The sequence below is a fragment of the Trichechus manatus genome, unplaced genomic scaffold (genome assembly GCF_000243295.1).
Source record: "Trichechus manatus latirostris isolate Lorelei unplaced genomic scaffold, TriManLat1.0 scaffold00056, whole genome shotgun sequence".
NCBI lineage: Eukaryota > Metazoa > Chordata > Mammalia > Sirenia > Trichechidae > Trichechus > Trichechus manatus.
The window spans coordinates 15,768,988-15,785,627 of NW_004443992.1; the positions used below are offsets into that span (position 1 = coordinate 15,768,988).

The 16,640-nt window shown below is 37.6% G+C and overlaps 1 protein-coding gene across 14 annotated transcripts in view; it reads left to right on the forward strand.

The window, feature by feature from the left end:
- PIKFYVE (phosphoinositide kinase, FYVE-type zinc finger containing) overlaps positions 1–12,022 on the forward strand; it is an 81,558-nt gene extending 69,536 nt beyond the window's left edge. For 13 of the 14 annotated variants that reach the window (XM_023733045.1, XM_023733044.1, XM_023733052.1 and 10 more), the window contains 8 exons: positions 376–552; positions 1,340–1,443; positions 2,170–2,298; positions 3,489–3,750; positions 4,150–4,224; positions 4,773–8,456; positions 8,567–8,589; positions 11,821–12,022. In XM_023733045.1, coding sequence (XP_023588813.1) covers positions 376–552; positions 1,340–1,443; positions 2,170–2,298; positions 3,489–3,750; positions 4,150–4,224; positions 4,773–4,888 — 863 coding nt within the window. In that variant the 3' untranslated portion in view covers positions 4,889–8,456; positions 8,567–8,589; positions 11,821–12,022. Of the gene's footprint in view, positions 1–375; positions 553–1,339; positions 1,444–2,169; positions 2,299–3,488; positions 3,751–4,149; positions 4,225–4,772; positions 8,457–8,566; positions 8,668–11,820 lie in introns of all 14 variants that reach the window. The other variant, XM_023733046.1, reaches the window with a different exon arrangement.
- The last annotated feature ends 4,618 nt before the right edge of the window (positions 12,023–16,640 follow it).

The window sequence follows — 16,640 nt, forward strand, 5'->3', positions numbered from 1 at the left end:
GAGCATCTAGAATTGTGTGTATGTGATGATAAACAAAAATTATCATCTAGAGTAATATCATGTTCAGTAAATTATAAGACGTTTATTTAAGAATTACGTTATAATGATTAAAATATAGTAACCAGTGTAAAATTAGAAATGGATCTTATTTTTATTTGAAATTCCTGAAAATATGTAAGGGTGATCATAAGATGCTGTCTGATCATTCCTCAAGATCATTTTTACAGAACTTTGATACTTAAAAAGGAAATGTAGACTTAACATGAAGAATGGTATTGTTGAGAAAACTAATGGTTGCATTTTTTTTAGAGGGGGAGGAAAAGATATTACTGTTACATAAAAGCTTATATTTATTTTTTATTTCTGTTTTTGAAGAATTTTCTGATGCTAATGCCAAATTTTACTGTCGCCTCTACTATGCGGGAGAGTTTCATAAGATGCGTGAAGTGATTCTAGGCAGTGGTGAGGAAGATTTCATTCGTTCCCTTTCCCACTCATCACCGTGGCAGGCCCGAGGAGGCAAATCAGGTGCTGCTTTCTATGCGACAGAAGGTAAGCCTTTTGAATCATTTACTAATTAAGTAGTGTCCATTTTTTCCCTCAGTTAGTTTATGAATCATTTGAATTGAGATAGTATGACATTATCGATTGTCAAAGTTTTTTGTTTTTCTTTTTATGCTTGAGAGGATGTAGTCAAACAATTAAAAGAACGTACATGTATAATGTGTGTAATGAGATAAGGCATTGATCAAGTCCTTACTATGTTTAGTCCTGAGTTCTCTAAATGTAAATAGTAAGAGAACTTACAGAAAACTCAGAAGGGCACCTTAGAGCTGAAGAGACAAAAAAAGATAAAAATAAAAACATTTAACCTGAAAATCGGAAGGCCCAGTTCTTAACCTTCAGAAGTTTACAGAAGGTTATGACCATTTGTACTTCACATTCTGCTCTACATACCCACTGAAATTATTTGAAAAAATGCAGCAGGATGGATGTTGCTTGATAAGAACTTCAATAATTCTGTGACTTACTGGATTGTTAACAAAGGAATTTATAAAATTTTATTTAGTAGTTTTAAAACTTAGATTATCATCTAGCTATGAATTTAGGGATAGTACTGTCAAAAGTAGAGGGTTCTTAACTATAAATCCTCAGGATCTCTTCCGGCCCTTCGATGATTTGAGAATTGTGTTCTGATCAGAATTTTCTGTGTGACATCAGAAAATATCTCTTAAAAGCTTAAAGCAAACAAATATTTGGGATATTTGGAGTGATTTATTGTAGATTATCTCAGTATATACTGTGATTGAGTTAACACATGAAATTTCTGCTTCTTTAGATGATAGATTCATTTTGAAGCAAATGCCTCGTCTGGAAGTCCAGTCTTTCCTCGATTTTGCACCACACTATTTCAATTATATCACAAATGCTGTTCAACAAAAGGTAGAAATCCCACCCTTGGTCTATAATCAGAATTTACTGGGCCTTTTTCACATCCTGAGGGTGAGGGCTAGTGGCACAGTTTTCCCTGTGGTAAGATGAGAACAGGACATGCACAACTGGATCTCTGTTATGTATTGAGATGTGATAGGTTCCAGTGATTAAAAAATTTTTTCTGCTACCCTTGCCGGAGAGGTAACCAGGTGATCTTGACCAGGTTGCTTTTAGTTAGTATATAAAAGCCAAATAAAAACATTAAGACTGGTTGAAATCTGCACATTTAGGAACTTGTAAGTTTGCTGAGACAGAAATTTAAACTGTGTGCTGAGAAATGAGGGGACGGGTCCCTTAGTTGAAAGAGAGAACGCCAGCAGCTGAGGTTTGCCCACTTGTGATTGTGTAGTGACCCCCCTGTAAGTGTATGGAGGAACCACTGAATTTTTTTTAGTTATGGTTTATTGCACGTTATTGTTGAGATTTTATGTCAAAATAAAATTTTTGAATTTGAGAAACTGAAGGATTATCCTTTGGGAGAATGTTAAGGAGCTAATATTTTTTACTAGCATTGCTGCTGCGCTCACTCCTGAGATGGGCAGGGGGATTGTGTCTGACTAATCATGTCAGTAGATATTGATATTTCATGGATATTACATGGATCATATAGATATCAGTATTAAATTACAAATAATCCTTTTTAATAAGAGTTTACTGTGATCTTTTCTTGATTAGAGGCCCACTGCATTAGCCAAAATTCTTGGAGTTTACAGAATTGGCTATAAGAACTCTCAAAACAACACTGAGAAGAAGTTAGATCTCCTTGTCATGGAAAACCTTTTCTATGGGAGAAAGATGGCACAGGTAAGTATATCAGACTGTGTGAAGCATCTAGTTAATGGAACACTTTGTACTTCTAATTCCTGCATATAATAAATCAGCAACATTGTATTTGATAATAAATATTTAACTTTGGTTGCTAGGCCAAATTTAACTTTTTGGACCTTCAAGGAAAGAATAAAGAAGAATATTGTAGACTGGTCCTAAAATTTTTAATAAGTCCAACATCCTAGAAACACAGAATTGTAGAGTAAGAATGCAGATCTAATTCCACAGTCTGAGTTTTAAAGATGACGAAACTCTGGCCCAGAGAAGGTAAGTACTTCATCAGACTCATACAGCTATTCCTAGAACTCAGATTGGTCTAGGTTCTAGAACAGTACTCTTCAAAATGTTGATCTTTGAACTGTTTCCAGTCTGTAATAAGGAGCTTGTGCTAGAATGTAATTCAGTGCGCTACTACCTTTATTGAGAACGTCTTGTTTTGAGAAGAATGTCAGCAGAACTAAAGTGTGCTTACTAATGTAGTTGTTTTACATTCTGGCACTAGCTCTTTACGTTATCATGAGCCAGGAACAAGCTGACCATGCTAGTCTGTACAGTACACTTCAGGTTCCCCTGACCTTTGAGTCCATTGCTTTTCCTGCTGTCCACATATTCTTAGAGATGAACCATTGCTTCTGCTTTGGCATAAAGTAATTGCACAGAGTTTTGGTATCAAAGGTTTTTAAGTTTCCTAAGATTATTTGCAGCTATTTTTTAAACTGTTTAATGATCCAGCTATATTTTTGGAGTCACCTATTATTGTATCTTAATTTTGATTAAATTGGCCAGTGTATTTCTGAAATGTTTCAGTAATCGAGTACCTAGATATTAATTTCAAATGACACAATTATACCACGATGTACTTTAACATGTATTTAATGACAGGAGCCCTGGTGGTGCAATGGTTAAGTGCTCAGCTGCTAAACAAAAGGTCAGCAGTTTGAATCCACCTTGGAAACCCTATGGGGCAGTTGTACTCCATTCTGTAGGGTCGCTGTAAATCAGAATTGTCTCGACGGCAATGGGTTTTTTATTTAACGACAAGTTATAAAAATTAAAAAGTGCAATGATAGTGACTATAAGAAGTCTTTTAACTTTTTTATTATTTGCACATAATAGTCTTACATAGCAACTCACTCATAAATTACAAAAAGTTTTCTTTCTGCTAGGTTTTTGATTTGAAGGGTTCTCTTAGGAATCGAAATGTGAAAACCGATACTGGAAAAGAGAGTTGTGATGTAGTTCTGCTGGACGAAAATCTCTTAAAGATGGTTCGAGACAACCCACTGTATATCCGTTCTCATTCCAAAGCTGTGCTGAGAGCCTCGATCCATAGTGACTCCCATTTCCTTTCGAGTCACCTCATTATAGATTATTCTTTGCTGGTTGGTCGAGATGATACCAACAATGAGCTGGTAGTTGGAATTATAGGTAAGTCAATAGGCATACCTTCCTTATTTCATGATTGAAGCTAGAATAAAATTTTGAAGATTATACTGAACCTGGTCTAATAATAGCTTTTTGAATTTCCCACAAACTTTCATTTGATATTTCAAAATTAATAGTTTGTTAATTCTAGTCCCTCTGTTCAGTTTCCTCATTTATATTTCATTATCTTCACCAAAAATCTGCTTATAAATGAGGCCCTGTAGGATGCTCTGAAGATTAAATGAATTAATATAGATTAAAAATAACTTTTAGAACAGCACCTCGCACATTGTCAGCACTGAATAGAAGTTAAAAATTGTAGAAGTGGCAGTGAAAGTAATTATTGTCATTTACTTATTTTTATTAACACAGCTTTACTGCTAATTTATCTCCCTCTAACAGATTATATTCGAACATTTACATGGGACAAAAAGCTTGAAATGGTTGTGAAATCAACGGGAATTTTAGGAGGACAAGGTGAGCAAAATGTTCATTTTGTTTACTCTTTAAACTGTTCTTAGGTCTTTTTTTAATCAATTAAAATTTTTAAAATGGATGCTGTCTTTTTTTTTAATTCTAAAAAATAAGTGGTTATCTCTCTTTCATTGTCATCTTCAAAATGACCAAAAAATAAGAGGAATTTTGTAGGTGAGCAAGTATTGGGTTTAAATTTTAGTTAAAATGCTAGAGGTTCTCAAAAGACAGTTTAAAAAAAATGCAAGAAGAAAATCAGAGGTTCTGAATAACGAGTTTCTTTGTCTTTAATAGTTTAAAAATAAGTCTTCTGAGTTCTCTAAGCACTGCTAGCTCCTCTAAGCAAGAGCCAGTCTTTTTTAATGGAAACTGCTCCCATAAAGAACACTGTCCCATGTCATATAGCACAGTGGACACCCTACCTGCTCATTTAGACTGCTCTAGTATATATGTGTTTATGGTGGTTTATGATGGAACACAGTTGGTTGAAGTCAGTTGCCCAGTCAGTTATATAACAGCCTTCTTTTCCCTTTTCTCTTTCATAATCTTAGGTAAAATGCCAACTGTTGTCTCTCCAGAATTGTACAGGACTAGATTTTGTGAAGCAATGGACAAGTATTTCCTGATGGTACCAGACCACTGGACAGGCTTGGGTCTCAATTGTTGAAGTGTGACGCACAGATTTTGAAATGGACTGTAAAGGAAAAGAGTCTAGAACAAAGGACCAAAAATAAGCTACATGTTTTATTTCTTCATTACATTCACCACTGTACGCGAAGGCCTCTCAGTTGTGTGGCTGTTTAGGCCGTCCATAGCTGAAGGGCAAAAGCTGCATGGATTTGCACTCTGGGTTTTGATACCTGTGAATTAGCTATTTGTAGGCTGGGAAGTTGCATGAACTTTTTCTCACTTAAGCTAAAGTATAGGGACACATTTCAAAGGGCTAAAGGACATGGTTGAAGGTATGGTTAGAGTTGAGGTGACAGGGTGAAAAATGAATAGTCATGTTTGCTAACTTAAGGTGTTAAAGAAGAAAACAATGTCTTGTAGACTATGACTCTCCTGGCATCACATTTGACACCTTTATTTTGAAAGCATTTGTAGAGCTGGTAAGTTTGTTTTGTGTTTCGTATGTAACAATTTAATGTTACTTATTAGAATTTCTGAAGCCTTTAAAAAAATCCCTAGTTATTCCCTTTATGGCCAGTTAAACAGGTTGGCACGACCTGTATTTTTTTTTTTTTTTTTTTTTAAGCAATTTGACTTAAACTGAGAATCTTGTCATGTTCTGTATCTTCCCAGCTTGATTTGTTTTGAGTGTGCTTGATGTTTTTAAAGGTCTTTGTTTACTTCTCTGTGGGTGACTACAGCCATTAACTTTAAGCCTTTTTTGAAGCTGTTTTTTAAAGCTTGTTTACAACTTTTGTGAAATTAAATGTTAACTGCATTTACTAATATGTTCATATTCTAGGTTTTTCTCCCTACTTTGAGGAAAACATTAGTAAATGAGACCACAGTCACTAAATCCCCAAAAGGAGAATTATTAATGAAGGCTTTTTTTTAATCTAAAAAATAAATTAGACCTGATCCAAGAAGTAGGGTGGGAAGGAAGCACTTGCTTGTTTTTTATAGAGGTAAGCATGTTTTTATCGAAAACCAGCAATTTAAGTGGCATCTGTAAAATTAAAAAGTTTCCAGTGTAGACATCCCTTTTTCTAACTTTCTACACATTGGCCAGCTGTGACTACTGAGAAATGTTAAGAGATAGTTATTCTTAAAAGGAACTTCCTGTTTCATGGCCAGAGTTTTTGGTTTTAAAAGTGATGAAAGGTACTAAACTATCTTTGAGGAAATAATGTAACCCAGAATATTTCCTGTTGGCTTCTTTCTGTAACAAGGATAATTTGGGGATTTATAAAGTTTTAAGCATTCTTTTTTCTTGGCTTTCCTATATTAACGTATTTCTCCACTATTTAATGTTGCAGTTTTCATATGATAAGAAAAAAATCTGGATATATTTCAGTTACATAGGCTATAGGTACATGAAAGAGGAACGTTTTGGAAAATTTGCTTTAGAAGATGAAAACATTAGTTTGGTATTTGGTGCTTATTAGAAACCTGGTTTGTTTTGAACTGGAGCAAGTTGAGGGGGGATTTATGACTGATGATAAGCTTTTTTTTAAAAAAAAACATGTATGTGCCTTGTGAAGACATACAAAACACTGGTGATTATAGTTTTGATATCAAAGACTAGTAAAGGAATTGCACAAAGGTGAAAGATACATGGAACTTCTTATGTGTCTGGGAACGATGGATTTTGAATGTACACACTGTCTCTGCTTATTTTACGTGTCAGGTTATTTGGTGTTATTTATCCTGTCCATTTCTCATGAGCGCTTCAAGTAGGTGTCTTCCCTTACCTGTAATCAGGTTGTTTCTTTATTTTAGTCTCAATACCATGTGCATAGCTGGACTGCTCCATGGGAATAGCTCATGACAGTATACATGTTCTGTTGATTTTGCTTACCTTGCCCATGATTGAAAAATTGTTTATTAAAGCACTGCTGCCTCTTAGGTAATTCTGTGGTTTAAAAAAATTCCAGTATGAGACGTTCTAAGCAAAAGTTGCTGCCTTGCAATGATGATCTGTCTTTTTAAAACTAATGTCTGGGCTGTATTAATGAAGGGCCACTATAAAATTTAACTATTTGTTTTGAATGGTAGAACCATATCCCCACCCCCTCCAGCTCTTGTATAGGCCACCATCAGATATATAAGTTGTTTCAAATATTGCGCTACTCAGTGTCAAGCATTAAATGGCTCAGTATTTTCCCTTTTTGAATTCCCTTTCAAGGCTTGGAGAGTATTCATGTTGAAAAGTCAGAGATGATGAAAAAATCTTAATACTTTTCTTCCTTAGAATAAAATGAGTCCTGAGAATAATTGACAGTAGTACGAGAAAACTATGTGAACATGTTGCTTTGTATAAAAACCTTATTTATAAATGAAGATTTTGATGCCATCCAAAATTTATTAAATAATAAGGATTTACTTTCTTCCTACCCCAGCCTAAGAAAATAAGGTGAATAAGCTGTTGAAGCCCTTTTGTAGTCTGTTGAATACTTCAAATTTGTCGATACTCAAAATTTCCTACAAAATTGTTCTTATAATTTTTCCTTGATCCAGCAGTGAATGGTTTTCTAACATCGTCTTTTGTTGGGTGTTGTAAATAGTAGGATTGTATTGGTTTTTGTGGTATCAGCTTCACCTGGGCATTTTACCCATTAGTAGTGGGCTTGTATAAAACTGCCAAGGAAGGTAATCTGTATGTAGAAAGTTTGCTTAGTTAGCAGAGTGAAACCTATTGTGAGTGAGCCTGATGGTGAAATAGATCAGGCCATTCATTATTCCTCAAGTGTTAACATACTGACTCATGCAGTATTCAAATCGTCTAGTGCGGTGTCTTGTTTTTTTGTAACACGGGTGCAGTGTATTATAGAAAAAAAAAATTACAATCATGAGCAGTTTTAAACAATGCTGCTTCATCGGTTTTGTAAAAAAAGTACATTGCGTCTTTTGACGTTTAATTTTAACGAGAAATGACGTTGTAAATCCTGATTGCCTCTTTTGAGAAATTCAATTAATAATATTAAAGTACTTAATGTATTATATTGTATATATTTCTCTACATCGGTTCCAGCTGTGTTTTATATGATTGAGATGTTATTTAAAAGATAACTCACTTGACCTTTTGGAGACTCGTACTGTAAATAAAGACACTTAACAATAAACTGAGAATGTACTTACTCCACTTAACCTTGACTGAGGAAATTAACAACCAAGAGAGTTTGGTGCATCAACCCACCCCCTAGCTTAGAAGTGGTGCCCGGTCTTTTTCTTCACTCTCTTCCCCTTCCATTTCCGACTAAATTTAACACCCGGAAATGGATCTGAAACCAGTCTTTCGTTCCGCCAGTAACGGCCTTGGCCGTTCGGCCTTCTCTTTCTTCCTGTGTTTTCGCTTTCTTGATAGGGTGGTCACCAAAGTCCTGCCCTTCCTCTGCCGGGATTGGCTGAATCTGCCTTGGGGCGGGGCTCTCTCGGCTATAAGTTTCTCCCGCGCAGAACAAGGTGTCTCTTCTGCTGTCTGACGTGGCGTCTTGGAGCGTAGCCTGCCGCTGTGGGAGCGGCACCGTGAGGCCCACCTTGCGGCGCATGAACTTATGAGGGCGAAGGTGAGACGGCCGGCCGGGGGTCGGACGCTGATGCGGGTGCGGCCGGACGGGCGGCTGGCGGGACGGGTCGCGGCGGCCCGGGCTCAGCACTCTCTGGTTTTCTTTTGCAGTGGCGGAAGAAGCGGATGCGGAGGTACGTGGTGCGGCGACTTTTCCTGTCCCCACTCACCCAGAAGTCGCATGTGTCGGAAATTAATTCCTTACAAAATGCGTACGTTAATGGTTAAGGAAACTAAGCTTTGTCTTTTTTTTTACTTGAAAAATACCCTTAAGAATATTCTTTTACGCCACTCTTTAAGAGTTTTTGTGGTAAGCCTCAGAAAAACTCTGTGAAAGCTTTTAGAAAAGAAGAACTTACCGGCGAAGAAGGTTTACAGACTTTAGAACTGCTAGCTCACCAAACAAAACATACTTGAGGTGTTGTAAGAGGATTAAAGGTTACCAAGCTTATAGTTGGTCTGTTTTTGGTGGGAAAACCGTGGGTTTTGTATGATTATTATGTCTGCAAAAGTTGAAAAAGCCAAACAACATTGTGTTAGGTATGCAGTAACTTGAAGGAAGTGACCAAGATTTCAGTTATTTGGGAGACTTGAACTTGTTGGAGTGGCTTTGTTGGAAGTTATCTCAGGTTGTAGAGTTTGTTTTTTCCTCCCCGCTGTGGGATGCGATATGACCCATTGGTAATGGAGAGAGGGACAATGTCAGTTATGCTTCCACACGTTTCCTGCCTGCGTCTTTTTTGATTCACTACTACCGTTGTAGGACAAGGGAGTTTAAGTGGGGCTCACGGTGGGGAAGGGGGTTATAAACCTGAAACTGCATACATAGTAATGTGCGTTTTTCTCTGGAGCAGGCAGAAAGCTTTCAGGAGTCTTGCGAAGTTAACCTGTCCCAATTGACCTTAAAATCTCATAGCTTTAATTTTAATACTATTATAACTTTATCTTCCACCAAAGTCGGTATTTCTACCAGCCCACTTTAGTAGTATTATCCCGGACTAGATAGGTAACTTTGCTTTTCTGCAGCTGCTGAGTCCCTGCCTTTGACCCGCAGGCATTTTCATGTTTCCAGGGAGGCAGCATGGTATATAGAGTTAGGACATTAAGACCCAGAATAAATTCTGGCTGTGGATATTTAGTAACACATTTACTGGGGAAAGTCGATTAACTGCTCTGTTAATTTCTTCAGTCTGTGAAATGGACTAATAATACACATCATGCAGTTTTGTTGTGATTAAGTAAGACACTAAATGTAAAATGGTTAGCAAGGTTATTGGGGCACAACATACAGTTTCTTTACTCTTTAGGATCAGTCACTGTCAGTGATAAGCTTTTGAGCATGAACCCTCATTTATGTACATGTGTATTTAAAAGTGACATGCATGGTCCTTCTGTACTCATCGTTTATAGGACAAGATAAAGATGCTATAGGGTTGCTATGAGTCGAAATCGACCTGATGGCAATGGTTTGAGTTTTTTAAATGTAGAGAACTTTAGTGCAGTGTTTAAGAATATGGCATGGGAGCCAGACTTTGTGCATTAAGAATGTGATTTCTGCAACTTCCTAGCACTGGGACCTTGGACTTTCTCTGTCTAGGGATGATGGTACCATGTGGGATTGTTGTGATGGTTTTATAAAATAATCTGTGTGAAGCTTTGACAACATTGCGTGGAAAATAGTTCTCAAATATTTGCTATAGTTACTAGAAATTCTTTTTGTCTGACATTCTTTCATATCACATTTCAAAGATGTCTAGAACCTAGAGGAAAATGAAATCTGTACCTGTATATATCCTCTCTCTCCCAAGTTTCTGTATCTTATTTTGATTTGTTTTTCATAGAGAATAGGAATGAATAATGAGTCATGAATTTCATTTGTTCCAAGGTCCCCATCAAAAACATGTGTTCAGTAATATTTGAGTACTATGTACCAGGTTCTATTCCAGGTGTTGAGTACATAGCAGTCAACAAACTCAATGTAACTGCCGTACTAGTGACCCAAAACCAAACCCATTGCCATTCCAACTCATAGCGACCCTGTAGGACAGAGTAGAACTGCCCTGTACAGTTTCCAAGGAGCAGCTGGTAGATTCAAATTGCCAAACTTTTTGGTTAGCAGCGAGCTCCTAACCAGTGTGCCACCAGGGCTCCTTTACTAGTGACAGCTTCTACAATAAGCAGTGTGTTGTGTGTCAGGTAAATGCTGCAGGGGAAAATAAGGAGAATGGGAAATAGAGAATCGCAAGATGTTATTTTATACAAGGTGTTTAAGGAAGGCTTCACTCTCAGGTGACATTTCACGAGTGACATAAAAAAGATAGGGAGGAAGTCATACAGTTATGTGGGTAATATTCTTTTCACTCAAAGGCCTCAAAGGCCCTGAGATGGAAGCCTGCTGGTTTGTTTGAAGAACAGCCAGGAAAAGTTGGCTTGAAGTGAGGAGGGTAGTTAAAAAGAGTTAATAGCGCTAGACAAGAGATTACGTGGACCTTAACCCTTGAATGGAAAGCCATCAGATAGGTGGTTTGGAGTAGAGGTGACACAAAGATGGCTTTGGCATCTTGTGAATAGATGGTAGTGTGGAAGCTGGAAGACCAGTTAGGAGGCTGTTGCAGTAATTCAAGCAAACCATGTATGGTTGAGTCATAGAGATGCCCTGTTTAAATTAAAAAAAAAAAAAAGGTTAAATGGTTTGTCCAAGATGACAGAGCTGGGATTAAAACCCAGACATTCTAGCCCTTGAGTCTGTTGTTCTCTTTACTGAGGATTGGGAATCCTCAGTAGTTAACATTTATTAAGTGTTAACTTTGTGGTAGGTGCTGTATTAAGATTTTTCCATTGTATTAAGTCATTTGATTTATTTAAGAGATTGTCACTTAAAAGCTTGGGGAGTAGTTTGTAGAAAGGGTACTTGGTTAAGACATGGGCTAGTGTGTACCTCTGGGCAAGTCTTTTTTAATAATTAAATCCACTTTAGGGCGTGTTCAGAATACTTTGTAATGCTGTGATGTGATAATACATTGTAAATTTAATCAGTTCTTAACTGAGTAAACAGTCAAAATGTTGAGAAGTGAGTGTACTTCTAGAGATGTTGAATAATGTACTATTATCTGCTAAGGAAAACACTGGAATGGTACCTAATATAATAAGATGGAATGGTTATGTAAACTAAATACATACCAGCTGAAAAGATCATTATTAAAACTCCAGGAAAATAGTTGTGACTTTTCGAGACTGTCCATTGTAGGTATGTAAGAATATACAAAGAATTGTGTTGGTGATGAAATCGGGAACAATATTTCCATCCCCCTGATTTATGTCAAAAAGAAAACTTCTGTTCTATAATAAGTATTTTGATGTCTTAGGCTAAAACGAAAGAGAAGAAAGATGAGGCAGAGATCCAAGTAAAGTGTCTTGAAATACTGATAAGCCATGGAGTGAGATAAATCACCAGCTGCTGTCCTAGAAATTGCTTCTGATGTCTTCACCTCTTGAAAGAAGATTTTTCTTCTCTGTAAATCTCTTTTCCTGATTGTTATACAGAAAATAAAGACTTTTCTTAGTAAATGCCTTTTAATGCTTCCTTGGATTTAGCTGTCTTGAATTTGTCTGGTGCTGAATGTTTGTTGCATTTGTTGTTCTTAGGTGCTGTCCAGTCGGTTCCGACTCATAGCGACCCTGACTGTCTGCTTTACCAAGCATAAAGTCCGTCTCCAGGGACTGGTCCGTCCTGATAACATGTCCAAAGTATGTGAAATGAAGTATCGCCAACAAAGAGCATTCTGACTGTACTTATTGCAAGATAGATTTGTTCATTCTTCCTGGCAGTCCGTTGTATATTCAATATTCTTCATCCATTACCATAATTCAGAGGCATCAGTTCTCTGGTTTTCTTTATTGTCTAGCTTTCTCATGCATATGAGATAATTGAAAATACAATGGCTTGGGTCAGGCATGCCTTAATCCTCAAAGTGACATCTTTTCAACACTTCAAAGAGGTCTTTTGCAGCAGATTTGCTCAATGTAATAGATCATTTGATTTCTTGACTGCTGCTTCCATTGGATTTATAGTCTCCAAATAACAAAAAACATGACAAGAGGGGGAAAATGTTAGCTTGATAATTTCTCAACTGCACATGAAAACTGCTTGAGCAGGGGTAGACACTAAACTTGGGATATGTTCAGGAGATGGTCTGCATTTAGCCCGTTAACATAAATTTTCTAGAGACCCCCCACAGAAACCTCCCCATACCCACCCCACTTCAATGAGTTCTAGATTCTTAACACAAGTTCTCATGCTGAGGCACACCCAAGATTTGAGAGCACTGCTGTATATGTCACTAGTAGATATGTCTTTGGTAAATAAGTGAGGAACTGGGCATCATGCTAGGTAGGCACAAACCAACCCTGGCCCTAGGTAACTTATAACTTGGGCATCTGTGGAGGAACACAAGCAATTGTATGTTTGGTAATCTAAGCACTTACCTAGTCATCAAACCCACCCAGAAAGGCATCCTGAGTCAGTGAAACTGAGGTAGAAATGGTTGGGGGCAGGAAGGTATTTGCATAAAGATTGCTGGAGTTAAGTTAATGGACCAAAATGAGGTTGCAATGCTGAGCAGTGGCCAGTAGAGGGCCTTGAAGTACTTGAGCCTAAGATTTCCAAATTCAATATTAAGAGCAGTAGGAAGCCCTAAGGAAAACCCTGGTGGTGTAGTGAAGTGCTACAGCTGCTAACCAAAAGGTCAGTTCGAATCTACCAGGCACTCCTTGGAAACTCTATGGGGCAGTTCTACTCTGTCCTATAGGGTCGCTATGAGTCGGAATCGACTCCATGGCAATGGGTTTTTTTAATGGGTTAGGAAGCCCTAACGGGACCGTGTGGACTTGGGGAGGATAAGTCCCAAAAAAAGCAAAAAAGCTTTGCTGGAGCCCTACATGTTTTTTAAGTTACTCTTTGACAGCAAGGGCCTTGGTGGTGCAGTGGTTAAAGCTCTCGGCTGCTAACCAAAAGTTTGGTGGTTTGAACCCACCAGCTCCTACATAGGAGAAAGATGTGGCAATCTACTTCTGTAAAGATTTACAGCTTCAGAAACCCTATGGAGCAGTTGTACTCTGTCCTGTAACATTGCTGTGAGTCAGAATCAGCTCCACGGCAGTGGGTTTGGTTTGGTTGGTCTTTGACAACAGTTTATTACATCTCAGAATATGTAGTGTTTAGGATTAATTGGGAGCCCTGGTGGCGCAGTGGTTAACAGTTATGGCGAGCTACGGCTCCTAACCAAAATGTTGGCAGTTTGAATCCACCAGCGTCCTTGGAAACCCTGTGGAGCAGTTCTGCTCTGTCCAGTAGGGTTGCTATGAGTCAGAATTGACTCGATGGCAACAGTTTTCATTTTTGGTTCAGGATTAATTGAAGTGTTTTGAGGTAAAAGTTTTGGAAATTGTTTTATGTATTCTACTCAGACCTGTTTATTTTAAAGCATTAAAAACTTTTTATATTAAAACATGGCATGCTTGACAGATTTGCCTTCCATATACCACTGAAGTGGTAGATTAAGGCCTGTTAGTAAAAATAAATTTACTATGTATAGGAATAGCCCTGTAAAAATAAATTACTGTGGATAGGAATAGCTCCACCCTGAATTGACGATTTTAATGAGATTAAGTATAAGGATCTTTTCTTCCCTTTGTTTTCAGTATCCTATTAAAATACTTTCCTCCTTCCCCAATTCAGAGAAGCAACATGTTTTAAATTTAGAAGACAGGCAAATGAAAAGAGGCAGATGTACTGTCATTTCAGATGGTTCTTTCCCTGGCCTTGGGTAGTTTCCTCGTGTGGATATGCTGATGAGCACTCTGCTGGATACTCAGGAACCCTCTGCAGATCTCTGGGTCTCTGCCCTATGAACTCTAGCTGCCTTTGACTCCCTGGACTCTTCTGCTCCTTAGGAAGTCTGCCAGGTTCCCCCTCAGTTCCACCTAGTTCCCCCTTGTGTCTCAGTCTGGAAACTTTTCAGGCAGTAATCTGGTACAAAAGTAGATAGGATTCACCACATTTGTTTCCCATCTCTAAATTGTAATTGTCCTTTTCCTGGGTAATGTCCAGTGTCTTGAAAACTCATTCCATATATATATATATATATATATATATATATGTATATATATGTGTGTGTGTGTGTGTATATATATACGTGTGTGTGTATATATATATATATGTATATATATATAGGATGTGTTAGGTGGGAAGGTACAGCTAGTCCCTGTTACTCCATCTTGGCCAAAAGTAGAAACCCAAGTCAGGTGGAATTTTATAAAGATTATATCTAAATGCTGTGTTAAATATTTAATACAGTGTTTTCTCTGTCAAGGTAAAAGCTTTTTATTACTGTTTTAAAAATGATTTTAAAAAAATCCAACCTTTTCTAATTGAAGTCCTATTGCTTGCAAGAAATCAGACAATACTATAGGGAGAGAGCATTTTAATTAGTTCAGTATGCAAAATATGTTTTGAGGTACCATCAGATAGTTGTGACTCTATACACAAGTGTACATTATCATGTTCTGGTCAGAGCGTGTTCCTGGGAGGAAAGAACCCTAAGCCAGACTCCTGGAGTTGCCACCATGTTTGCCTTTTAGTTTCTCGTCTTGAAAGTGTGGCTGTCTAGAAATGCTAAATGGCTCTTTAGTTTATTGACTGTAGAACTTGGTAGGTGCTTCTAGATTCTTTCACTAGAGTCTGATGGGCATTTCTGCTTCTCGTAATGCCACCTTTATCTTGGAGAAAGCCATCTTGTAGCTCCAGCCCCATACAATCTGACAGTCATTATCCTCTCCAGTAATAGCAATTAAAGCACCAAATTACAAATCATGAAAGATCTATTCCTTAGGAAAATCTAGCTCACGGTGCTAAAGACACACCCTGTTGTTCTGTAAGTGATTTCTCAAGTAACATCTGTTTTGACTGGTCACATCACTAATAGGGATGCTATTGTATCTCTCCCATGATCATCTCTCAAAGCTTGTAGGTGGAAATTATATAAAGTGTTACTCCAGTTTCAGAGAATTAGCTATGAACCAGTGGTCTCTGCTCTTTTGCTCTGTCCATTGGAAGTTGATTGCAATTATAGATGATACTGAAGAAGCTGGATGAGACATCTCTGAAAAATCCAAGCTCTTCAGTTATGATTGATAGTGGTCTCTCATTGCCTTAAGGGCAGGTTAATCCTGAACTGGAATCTGCTATCTGGCACATTCTGTCCACCACAGGAATGATATTTTGTCTACTTCTCATTAACATGGTGCGTACTATTCACAATACTGTCTCAGAAATACTTTTCTCTCCATACTGGCAATAAAAACCACCTAGTGAATAAAGTTTCCCTGGAATAAGTCAACTCATGTTTTTGTTTATATCACTTTGGTCCTCAATTCTTTTTTGATTTTGCAACATTTTCCCTAATTGTTGTGAGTGTGTATACATGCGTATACAAATACGCAGAGAAAGTCATTCATATATCCGGATGATTCTAAAGCACTTTCTCATTTGTTTTGGTTTTGCTTCCAGCCAAGTTTAATTAACCAGAAGAAACCTAAACTGTATAATGGAAGCTATTTTTAATTAAGAATAAGTTATGTAGCAGTATGAATAAACTGATGATTTTGAGACTTCATGCTTACAAGATCTTATAGGTAAGATTTACAAGTTTTAATTTTGGTAATTTGCTACAATATTCACTGATTTTAAAAATTATGAAGTAAGTATTGACTGCTCCTACTACTGTTCCACCACCCCTCTGTCTGTCATACTATGCTGGCTTGCTTGTTGCTATGATGTGGAAAGATATGCCACCAATATTTCAAACACCAACAGGGTCACTCATGGTAGATAGGTTTTAGCAGAGCTTCCAGATTAAGACAATAAAGGCCTGGTGATCTAATTCTGAAAATTTGCCAATGAAAACCTTATGAATCACAACAAAAACTCTGACTTGCTTTAGACACATCATTAGGAGAAATCAGTTGCTGGAGGAGGACATCATGTATGGTGAAGTAGAGGACCAGCGAGGGTGAGGGGAGGAACACCCTCGATGAAATGGACTGGCATAGTAGCCATAGGATGGACTTGAACATGCAGCAATCATGAAGATGACTCAGGACTGGACAGCATCTCATTCTGTTGTAC